Consider the following 11,799-nt stretch of genomic DNA (forward strand, 5'->3'; position numbering starts at 1 on the left):
AAGCCGAAGAGCCACAGAAGTCGTCTTTACGTCCACAGCTTTATGTTTTTGTGACGTCTGTGTGAACTTTGGGTTTTCATGTTTAACCCTTCACCACCGGAGCGTTGGCTGCTGTAAAGCTCTTTGAAGTTTCGTAACTCGTCAACTGTTAATGTGACTTCAGTCCTTTTCATGGATTCTAAACATTTAGATGATAAGCAACACTGTCCAGTCGCTGAGTGTTCATGTAACTGATGTCAACCGTAAAAAAGCGTTGCTGTGCCGTTGGTTTGATGTTAACGTATGAAAAGTCAAAAAAAGCGATACTTTGAAGGGTTTTTTTCCTGTCACCGATGACATCACCGGTACTAAAGTGTCAAATGCCTTTCATGTTGTGTTTAGTGCACGTCTGTGTTTTTGGTCAACCCTGAAGTGAATTTTGACCAACGTGGCTTTGAAACCATCGTCACATGACAACAGTTCTAGTGTGATGAATCCCAGGACGCTGTGTGGCCATCAGGCCTTTGGCTCATGGGCTCAGGTAACCGAACGGACCGGTGGACCAACCAAGAACTCTGTGTTTGGTCTTTTATGCTATCACTCCAGTCCAAAGCTCCCTTTTGTCATGTTCACACCGCCTCAGCCGTGCGCGTTCAGGTGACCAATGAAAAGTCCATGTAAACGCACGTATGTGCGCGTTCAAGACTCGTGTTGGTGTGTAGCTACCCTCGTTTTTAAGGCTATCTTCAGGCTCTACTGAACCGGCAGCCATCAGACGCGTGTTGAAAGTTAAAACTTATGAACTTTGACCTATCAGGATTTAGTGATGTACGGACGGCGTCCCTCTGAATTCACTGAAGTACCCACCGTTTGAAAACTGATCATGAAAGAGAAATTCTACGACGCCAAGTCTTTCATTAATCATAACAGAGCCGAGACAGAAAAAGACTGGAGCGAGATTCACCAGATTTGAACCGCTGACCTTTCACCTCAAACCTCTTCCAACTGTAGGCGACGCTCATGTGTCGGTGTCGGGTCCAGTGTGAACACCGTCTGAGCTTCAAGAAGACGCTTTCAGTAAAAGAGCCCAAATCTCCTTCATCATCATCACTGTTGTGGCCCCGCCCCCAGATCTTGGCTAAGCTACATTAACAATAGAAGCAGGTCACCTGCATGCAGATCTGCAGCACGTCGTTCGTTAAAGGCCTGATTACAGACCTGAGACGGGTCACCAGAACTCTGCAGACGTCAGAGCCACAGCTCCAGGTCCAAAGACGGGCGGGCGAAGGACCGGAGCTCTCCGATCAGAACCGGAGCTCTCCGATCAGAACCGGAGCTCTCTGATCAGAACCGGAGCTCTCCGATCAGAACCGGAGCTCTCCGATCAGAACCGGAGCTCTCAGATCAGAACCAGAGCTCTCAGATGAAGCTCCTCTGATCTTCAGCAGAGAGGAAGAACAGCCTTCATGAGGACCTCGTCAGCTCAGCTGTTCCAAAAGGTTCGGCAGAGAGAAACGCCATCTGCTGGAGAAGATGAAGAGCAGATGAGGAGCAGCGCAGCTCCTCTGCGCTTCCAGATGAGTTTCTGCTCTTTTTTCAACTCTGACGCGGATCTCCAAGAAACACAACAAGATAATCCAGCAGGACTGAAGCTGTGACTCGTCTGCAGCTCGAGGATCTGCTTTGATTCATCAGATCAGCTGTTGTTTCTGCGGAGATCAGATCAGCGGAACTAATTTATCTCCAACTCCTCTCAGAGCGCGTGCACGTCAGCGCCTAAACTTCACGTTCTGGTTCCGGGGGGGGGGGTGTCTGCGCTGATCTAAGAGTGTGAAGGCCGCGCACGCGCGTGTACTCACCCAGCAGTAGCAGAGAAACGATGTTTATCAGGATCATGGCGCGCGCAGCTGGAATCCAGCACGGGTCAGGAAGTCTCATTCTCTCTCTCTCTGTCTGATCGGTGTCTCTCACTCACGCTCCGCTGTCATGGTGCGCGTGCATGGCGTGGACCCCCCCTCCCCCCCAGCCGAGCCCGTTCAGACCGGAACCGACCCGCTGCCCATCACCATGCGCGCGTGTCGGAGAGTCCACCCATGAACGCGGGAAATATCCAGATGCTGCGACTCCCGCCAACTTTCCGGTGTGAGTACGGACGTCCTCCTCTTCGTCCTGCGCTTGTTCGGAGAAGTCACAGCCGCGCGGCGTCTCCGTGATTCACACGAACCGAACCCACGCGGACCGATCCGGTGCGTAATGGCACGCGCTACTCCCGGTAAATCCGCTCCAGCGGTCTCGTGACTTCGCGTCAGTCTCCTCCGGACCTCTGAAGAAACCTGCACGCGCGCCTTTCCACGCGCGGTCCTCCTCTGAGCTACCACAGAATCCCACTGAAGGCGCGTGCCACACCCGGAGGAGGCTGCGCACTCTCTCTCACTCTCGATCTTCACGCACGCGCGCTGACTCCGCGTGATGACCCGGGGTGACGGCACGCGCACACCCACGCTGCCGCAGAAGCGGAGGTCTGACCTCCGCGATACCTGCACGTGCGCGCACCGAATGAGCGGGAATGTTTCTTGTTTTGTATGTTGCAATTGTTCAATAAAAAAAAATAAATAAATAAAAAAATAAAATAAAATAAAATCAAAGTTTCTGATTTTAGTCCGAATAATGGAAAGATTGTGTTTTGAAAGTGTCTTTTGTTTGTTTTCTGTCCCGAAAATAAAAAGCATTTCCTGTTTTTGCGTGCGCGTTTGTGCACGTGCAAATTAGAAGAAGAAACTCTTGAAAATGTTAGAAAATCATCTGAACGCAGGTGTTGAGTTGAAATCATTTGTAACACATTATTTTTCACATTTTGGGGTCAGAATTCAGTTTATGACCTCAGAAAAAAGAATGATGACGTCAGTTATCCCTTGTTCAATTCTAGTCACTTTAACATTGGGAGGTGGGTCATCTAGACCCACTAGACAGTGCTCTGAACCTTTTTTCTTCAATGATTTGTGATCTTCACTGGTGTCCATGGATTACATGAAATCTTTCCACCTTTATCCACCTTTGTCATGGTAGGGAGAACAACTCAATGGAAGGGGGGGGGGGGGGGGTCATCTAAGAGGAGCCTTGATTGGATCTCCTTGTGAAAATAACCCTCTGGTCCTGGATGAGTTCATGTGTGATGGCCTCCTTGTTAGTTTTGTGAGACGTAAATATCTGTTGTGTCATGTTTGTCACAGGCGTGCAGGTCTGTGTCTCCTCTGCCGACCTGCAGCCGACCTGCAGCTGAGCTGCAGCCGACCTGCAGCCGATCTGCAGCTGAGCTGCAGCTCTGCAGAGAACGCTGACTGTTCTGATGCTGCTTGTGCCTCAGGAACATCCCGTTGATCAAACTGAAGCCCGCGGCCTCTGAAGTCGGAGGAAGAGCCGCGTCCGCCTGCTGCTGCCGTTCTCTGGGACGTTCAGCGCAGCAGAAGATGAAGATGAATCGACGGTCAGTATTTGGGATGAGAAATCCTCGTCTCACAGGACAAAAACACGGATGTGTCTGCGCTCACAGAGCAGGTGATCCATCATGAGGCGCCATCCTCCACGGATCCAGGAGATCCTCTCAGTGCGCCCGTTTGGGTAGGTTGTCTTGTTCAAGGTCATTTAGACGTTGAGAGGAAACAGAAGAAAGTTTCTCTGGTTTGTTTTTCTGTCCTTTTCCTGCGGCTGAAGACGGATTCTTACTGAAGGTTTCTCCCTGATCTCCAAAGGAGGACCGTCCTCTTCAGGAATCCATCATCACTGCGTTTTTATCTGTTACTGATTTGGTTTTGTGTCTGAGCTTTACATCCTCTTTTATTCTGAAATCTTTTGTCCTTTTCGTTGAACTTTTTTCTTGAATTAAATTGAAACAGATTTTCTTTCTGTTTGTTTCTTTTCCACTTTTATTTTGAAGGGATTCCATCTCCACTGTCTTTCTGTGACTTTTATTTTGATATCTGATAAGCTGCTTTACTTCCTGCTCCAATCAAAAGAAGTCAATGCAGTCGCCATTTTTCCGTGATACGGACGCTGCCATGTTGGAGCCAAGCATCATCAGTAAGCAGGGATTGGTCTGAACATCTCTATGGCAACCACACTGACCAATCAGGAGTGAGCTCGTTAGAAGGTTACACTTGGAAGCAGGCTGCAATAAATCTGTCAATCAAATGTTTTAAACGTTGGATGTGGGGGCCAGCAGGCTCCACCTACTTTTATTGAGCCATCTGATTGGTCAGTTTAGAACTGTAACTACAGAAAAAAAAGAGTTTTATCAAGAAGCTAAAAAGGTTAGAATGACTTACACCTGTTTGTTTCTCTAGACGTCTGTGGGATTTTGGCTTTTTGGAGCTACTTCCTGTTTGGAACGCCAGGGGGGCGGGGCCAGTTCTCAGACAAAGTCAATGACTATGACGTCTGCTCTTCCTGTGACGCCGTTTGTTTTTTCCTCTTTCTCCATCTTCTTCTCCAGAGGAGGTGAATCCAGCGTAACATGACGATGACATCATCAGTCCACTGTGATGATGTCAGAGCTGCCTGGTTCCTGAGAGGTTGGACAGTTCTCCTTCAGTCAGCCCTGGACCCTGGTTTGAAGGTTTTAACGGTTATCTGAAGGAGCTTCATACATAAATCCCAGTTCTGATGGTTCTGATGAGGTCCGATCCTCCCAGCAGCAGAAATCTCGTTTTCATGATTGGTGACCTTTTCCGGCCTTCTCCTGATGCCACATTCTGGGACGAAACCGTCTTTGAGTCTGGAAAACTATCGTGAGGTATCGACGTCTCCGATGCAACGAGGAGCGGACGGCGCCCTGGTCGGGCCGCCGGCCGAGCATCAGGAGGTCACGGATGTGGGCAGACTGAGCGGCAAACGTTTGAACAATGGGAGCAGGTTGGTGAAAGCCCGCCCTCCTGCGGCGACCTGCACGACTCGTGAGTCACAGCCTCAGCCTCAGACTCGGACGATTAAAGCAAAGGTGTGACGGCATAAAAAGGCCGGCGCTCCATCAGAATATTTTTATGTCCAAAATTGCTGCTAATTTCTCTTATTTAGCCATTAAATATTCTGAAAGGTGTCAGCGGGTCCGCCCAGACCCGGTCCTAAAGACCCGCTGGTGTGAGCTGAAAACCTTTGTTCTGCTGACAAAGCCTTCTTTTCACCTACAGCCCCCCCCCCCCCCCCCCCCCCCCCCACCCCAGAAGGAGACTGAAACCTTTCTGCCACAAAGACCTGCGCCTCCTGCAGGGACCCTCGAATGACCGGCCTGCCACCTCCCAGGTGATGGGCCAGAAGGAGGTGCAGGAGCTGCACTCAGAGCCTTCAGCCAGAAAACGAGCTGCTTGCATCAGCCGCTGGAGGACTTTGTTGTTTCCTTGTTCTTCCTCCCTTTTTCTCATTATCCCTCCTTTTTCTCCCTTTTCCTCATTTTTTCTAGTTTTTTCCTCCTTTTTCCTCCCTTTTTTCCTTGTTTTTCCTCCTTTTTTCCCCATTTCCCCTCCCCTCTCCTCCTTTTTTTCCTACTTTCACGCTGATCCATATCACCACAGGTGATTCTGCTTTTTCCTTTACCTCCTCCCTCATTGTTCCTCCTCGTTTGTTTCCTCCGTCCTCTGCAGAAGTTGAAGTCAGATGTTGCATCTTCAGGGATGAGAGTGAAGTGAGGATGAGGAGGAGGAAGCTCCTTCGGCCTCAGAAGACTCTGCATTGAGCAGCAGAGGACAAAGGAGCAGCTTCATTATCTCTGATCTGCCTCTTCAGATCAAAGCAGCTCAGTCTGGAGGAGCTTGAAGGAGGACGCGCCTCCCTCATTTAGGAGGGAGAATCAGGAAGAACAGCGGCTGTGTACTCCTGCTTGCACCTCCTGCTGGTTCTGATGAACCTTAGGCAACGCGGCCCGTGTTTGTTTACTGGAATTAGAGGCGTGTGTGCGACACGGAAACCTGGCCGCCGTCGCCAAACTTCAACATCATTGTGACAGACGTGTCACAGAAAGGTGTAAACACGGCGCCGTTCGTGTCACTCTGACGCCACGTTTCCGTTTCCACAAGTTTGAGAGGTTTAGGAGAACGGAGGGGAGAACCCCAAAGAGGAGTCTGTCCTCCTGATACACTTTTTTCCTTCTACCTCCCCTCTTTACCCCCCCTCTGCACCTCCCCTCTACCTCCTGTTTACCCCCCCTCTGCACCTCCCCTCTACCTCCCCTCTTTACCTCCCCTCTGCACCTCCCCTCTACTTCCTTTTTACCTCCCCTCTACCTCCTGTTTACCTCCCCTCTGCACCTCCCCTCTACCTCCTCTTTACCCCCCCTCTACCTCCTCTTTACTTCCCCTCTGCACCTCCCCTCTACCTCCCCTCTACCTCCTCTTTACCTCCCCTCTGCACCTCCCCTCTACTTCCTTTTTACCTCCCCTCTACCTCCTGTTTACCTCCGCTCTGCACCTCCCCTCTACCTCCTCTTTACCCCCCCTCTGCACCTCCCCTCTACCTCCTCTTTACCTCCCCTCTACCTCCTCTTTACTTCCCCTCTGCACCTCCCCTCTACCTCCCCTCTACCTCCTCTTTACCTCCCCTCTGCACCTCCCCTCTACTTCCTTTTTACCTCCCCTCTACCTCCTGTTTACCTCCGCTCTGCACCTCCCCTCTACCTCCTGTTTACCCCCCCTCTGCACCTCCCCTCTACCTCCCCTCTACCTCCCCTCTTTACCTCCCCTCTGCACCTCCGCTCTACCTCCCCTCTTTACCCCCCTCTGCACCTCCCCTCTACCTCCTCTTTACCCCCCCTCTGCACCTCCTCTTTACCCCCCCTCTGCACCTCCCCTCTACCTCCCCTCTGCACCTCCCCTCTACCTCCCCTCAGCACCTCCCCTCTACCTCCTCACAGACAGCGTCTGGCAGCACATCCAGCCTCATTAGGATTCCCTGAGGCCTCTGGAACTTTCTGCACCTCCTCTCTGGTTCTGCAGCGGATGCTCATTTCAAACACCGGGGCGGTTCTTTTAGATGTGGAGGTTTGGCTGCAGCACAATCACAAAACACACGATGGGTTTGAGATAACGGCGCCCACAAAGGCGCCGCTCTGGGTTTATTCTGAAACACCGCAGTAGGAGAGAGAGCCGATGGTCTCTGAATGGAAACGGCTAAAGGAAACACGGGAAGAACGTGTTGGTCTGATGACAGAAACGCTCCTGTGTCTGCAATTAAACACAGAAACAGATGCATTCTTCTGGGAAATCACTTTCACTGCGAACTCAGGAGTAGTAAGGAGATTTCTCCCATCCTCCTCTCTGTTACACTCCTCCCACTCTTCCATCACCTTATTTTTACTCGTCTTCAGGCTTTTCCTCTGATTGCTCCTCTCCCGGCTCTCCTCTATGTCCTCTCTTTATAACCAAATTTCCAGCCTGGCTCACCTCTCTTGCCTCGCTCTCCAACACTAATTCAATTACAGCTTCCACTGGAAAAGGTAATTATAATTAACACTGATTAACGCGGGGAAGTCTGAGGACACATCAGCGATCAAGTGATTGCACAACGTTATTCTAGGACAATTAGAAGGAGGAGGAGCCACGTCTGCGTGGACCAATTCTGATCCAAACGCTTTAGCTGACGCCTCCCGCCGAGATCTCCCTGATGCCTCGTTAGCCGGCGTCTGCAGAGAGTCTGCTCACCTCCTTTTGTGCAGCCCTGTCCCAAACATGGACAGGTAAAGGTGCGCAGACGGCATTGTGCAGATGGCACTGCGCAGACAGCACTCGGCACTGCGCAGACGGCATTGCACATATAGTGCTGTGCAGCCAGCACTGGGCATATGGTGCTGCGCAGACGACGCTGTGCAGACAGCACTGGGTAGACAGTGCTGTGCAGACGGTGCTGCTCGTGTACAGCTGGATTGAGCTAAAGTGACCTGAAGCCGTTTTACCAAGTCTGGTTTCCTGAGAAGCAAAGACTCCTCCCATCAGAACCTCAAACTGCAGATCACTTGTGGTTCTTTTCAGGTTTTGTTGTCACTGTTGTTGTTTTTGTGTTTGATTTTCTCTGCAGACAGAAAATGTAGAATTTTCCACAGAAACCAAACCATAAATGTTTCATATTTAACGTCTTCATTTGTGTTTTATTTATCTTCCTTTACAAAAAGCGACACGTCTGTTTGTTTCATCATAAACGCTCTCAGCATTGAAGCTTTCCTTTTGTTTTTCCCTGATGGAAGAACTTTTAACTCACTTTGTAATCTTTCTTGTGGTCTTTCTTCCTTCACTTCTGTTTGTGTTGTTCTTCCTGTTTCTCTGGTTTCTGCCTGCATTCGTTTGTTTTGGATGGACGTGACGCTCGCGCCTCCTTCCTGCTCGGTTGGATGTTCTCCTGGCTGTTCCTCCTCCTGCAGGAGGAGACGGCGGTCAGTCTGCAGACCATCCCAGCATTTGCCGTTCGTTGAACCTTGTTGCCGTGGTAACGTAGGCGTGTTATTTGCACGCATGTCTGCACGGCAGTGAGTTTCCTCACCTGTTGGCTTTGCAGCTTCCTGCTCTGCTGTCTGTCGTCACAGGAAGTGATGCGTCAGACGGCAGGTGTGTCGGGTGTCACCTGTCGGGTTCCTCTGTTCTCCAGAAGGTTCTCGTTCTCACAGAGTTTGGGTCATGATCAAACGTTCTCCTGCAGGACGTTTTCCTGTTTTCTTCAGCTCCTTATTTACCCACCCCCCCCCCCCCCCACATGCACCCCCGTTCCTGTTTTCCACAGATATGTCAACCCTCAGCCAGACGCTCTCAGACACACCCACCCTGAAAGCCCCAGCTGATGGCGTGTAATTACAGCTGGTGGGGGGAGGGGGGGGGGGTTCTGCGTTTTTCGCCTCCTGCTGCAGAGAAGCTTTTATCTGCAGGTTCAGCTGTGGAGGAGGTGATGACCCGGACGGGTTCTGCTGGGTTTTGGGTTGTCCGGGTCCGTGGCGGTGTCTGAGCGTTTTCGCTCTGCACGTCCAGGTTCTTCTTCCTGGTGGTTCATGGTGTTTCAGAGCTCAGGACTCTGCTTTGTCACAGCCTGAGACTACGCACTGAGCATGCTCAGTAGCCCTCTGCAGAGGTCTTTCATAATTAGAGCTGAGAGTGAGAAAGCGCGATGGCGTGCCGACCTCCGACCCTCTGACTGTCATGGACTTTGGTTCCATCCCAACGAGGCGCCGCTGCGTGGAACCGTGGGGTCGGGCTGCTTGAGCTGCTGTGGTCACTCCAACGCCGTGACGGACGTTCTCAAGGGTTCAAAGTTCATGTTGGGTCTTTGTTGATCTGAAACCCACCTGGATCCTGACGGAGACCCAGAAGGTTTGATCCCGAGTCCAGACCGCCTTCAGCGCCGCTCCGGAGGTCATCCTCGTCCGTGGTTCAGCGGTTCTGCCTCACTGCCCCGCCCCTTCACAGACGGGGGCAGGTGGAGAGGGCTCCAGGGCAGATCGGGGTCAAACAGGAACGGCAGACCATCCCATAATGTTGGTTTAAGCTGTGTCATGATAGAAAATGGGGGGGTCTGCAGAATGCTGTGCAGCCGATGATCCGATCGACCGAACGCCGCGGCGCCCGCCGTTGTGTGTCTGCTTTGTTTGGCTGAAGGGCCGCCAGTAATTTGTCTGTGAATGTCAGCGGCTGTCGGCGCCGTCTTTAAAAGCTCCGCCTGACAAGTAAATCGCAGAAAATTGCCTGAGAGAGATTTGTTTTGGCTTTTTGTTTTGATTGGAGCAGAAATTACATTCCTTTTAGGAAATGGCAGCGAGGCGGCGGCGGCGGCTGAAGTCTGTGTTTAAAGCTGAGGCCTTTCTTTGTCTTTGTCATTATGTCGGCTCTTCCCTCCCCCGGGACTCTCACTGAAAGTCTGATGATGATGGTGATGATGAAGGTGATAACACCGGCAGAGCCACCCCCCTTTGATGTCTGAGGACATCCAGCCCGCTGGACTGGTTCGGACCCAGTGGATCAGTGGTCCAGATGCACCTCTGAGTGCTCAGCAGACAAAACCCTAAAAGAACCTTCAGGAACCAGAACTTCTCCCTCAGAGAAGAGAAATGCCCGCTTACAGAAAAACCCTCCTGCCCCAAAGAGACTGAGTTCTCTGTTCGGTCCCACAGCATGATGCTGCCACCGCCGTGTTTCACTGCAGGGAGCGTTTCTTTAACTCTGGACACACCAATGTTCATGAACCTCCCATCTCTCCATCTCCTTCAAAGACGGAAACCAGGACCAACGTCTGAGTCTGGACCTCCGTCAGAACCAGCAGACTCAGACTAGAACCCATCTTCATCTTCATTCAGGAGCAGAAAGATAAAAGTTCTAGCTTCTATCTAGTAAAATCTTTAGTTTCCTTGGCAACAGCATTTTTTGGTAACCACGCCCACATTCCTAATTTGGTCATATGTCATATTTTGTATAGCTTGAGCCTACGGTTCATGTGTTACGTTTTCTCAATGTTAAGTAAAGAACAGGGGAACGCCGCTTTTGCGAGCTCGCCATTCAAAATCACCAAACTTTATTAGCAACATCTTTTCCAACGAAGCTCGCGGGGTTATGAGGCGACATTTGAGTCTAAGTTTACATTTGTAGAACATACCTAAGTTCATTTTTTCTTCCCGTGGTCAAAGGTCAAGAAAACTTTGGCTGTGGTTTGTAGCCTGGCAGTGTATGTGTGTCATTTGGTGAACTAAAGTTTTCTTTTCCGACATTGTGGGAAAATCTGAAAATCGCCAAATTTCCCGCTTTGCCATGCTTTGGATACCTCGACACGTGTCTTAGAGCCGCATAAAAGACTTTGGCCTTGTTCATTTTTGCAATGGTTGCTGTGATGTCATAGTTGTTTTTTTTGTTTTTGTTTTTTTGGGGGGGGGGGTTGTTCATGATGTCCAGAACTCATTTTCATCAGGTACATTTGGTGAGTTCATGGTGGGGGTGAAATGTTTGCTCAAAGGCTCAGGAAGAAGGGAGAATCATAACACGACCTGCTCCTTCAGTACAGGACGCCTGCAGGTTACAATGACAAACGGGGTCCCGCCATCACCGCCATCGTCACCACCATCGTCACCGTCATCGTCACCTTACTGCTTCTCCTTTTCCTCCCTCCTCCTCCAGCTCCTCCCTGCTCCTCCTGCTCCCTTCCTATTCCTCCTGCTCCTTCTGCTCCTTCCTGCTCCCGCTTCTCCTCCCTCCTGCTCTTCCTGCTCCTCCCTCCTCCTCCTGCTCCTTCCTGCTCCTCCTTCTCCTCCTGCTCCTTCCTGCTCCTCCTTCTCCTCCTTCCTCCTTCTGCCGCTCCCTGCTCCTCCTGCTCTTCCCTGTCCTCCCTGCTCCTCCTTGTTCCTCCTTCTCCTTCCTGCTCCTTCCTGCTCCTCCTTCTCCTCCCTCCTCCTCCCTGCTCCTCCTTGCTCCTTCTTCTCTTCCTTCCTCCTCCTGCTCCTCCCTGCTCCTCATGCTCCTTCCTGCTAATCCTTCTCCTCCTGCTCCTTCCTACTCCTGCTTCTCCTCCCTCCTGCTCCTCCTTCCCCTCCCTCCTCCTCCTGGTCCTTCCTGCTACTCCTTCTCCTCCTGCTCCTTCCTGCTCCTGCTTCTCCTCCCTCCTGCTCCTCCTTCCCCTCCCTCCTCCTCCTGGTCCTTCCTGCTCCTCCTTCTCCTCCTGCTCCTTCCTGCTCCTGCTTCTCCTCCCTCCTGCTCCTCCTTCTCCTCCCTCCTCCTCCTGGTCTTTCCTGCTCTTCCTTCTCCTCCTGATCCTTCCTGCACCTCCTTCTCCTCCCTCCTGCTCCTCCCTGCTCCTCCTGCTCCTCCCTGTCCT

General features: G+C 51.4%; 1 protein-coding gene across 1 annotated transcript in view; it reads right to left on the reverse strand.

Moving 5' to 3' along the window:
• The window catches only part of gfra2b (GDNF family receptor alpha 2b), a 58,036-nt gene extending 55,935 nt beyond the window's left edge, over positions 1-2,101 (reverse strand). The window contains exon 1 of the mRNA XM_023960923.2: positions 1,839-2,101. Coding sequence (XP_023816691.1) covers positions 1,839-1,917 — 79 coding nt within the window. The 5' untranslated portion in view covers positions 1,918-2,101. The remainder of the gene's footprint in view (positions 1-1,838) is intronic.
• Between the last annotated feature and the right edge of the window lie 9,698 nt (positions 2,102-11,799).

Source organism: Oryzias latipes, chromosome 12 (genome assembly GCF_053564925.1).
Source record: "Oryzias latipes strain Hd-rR chromosome 12, Olatipes_Hd-rR_3.1".
NCBI lineage: Eukaryota > Metazoa > Chordata > Actinopteri > Beloniformes > Adrianichthyidae > Oryzias > Oryzias latipes.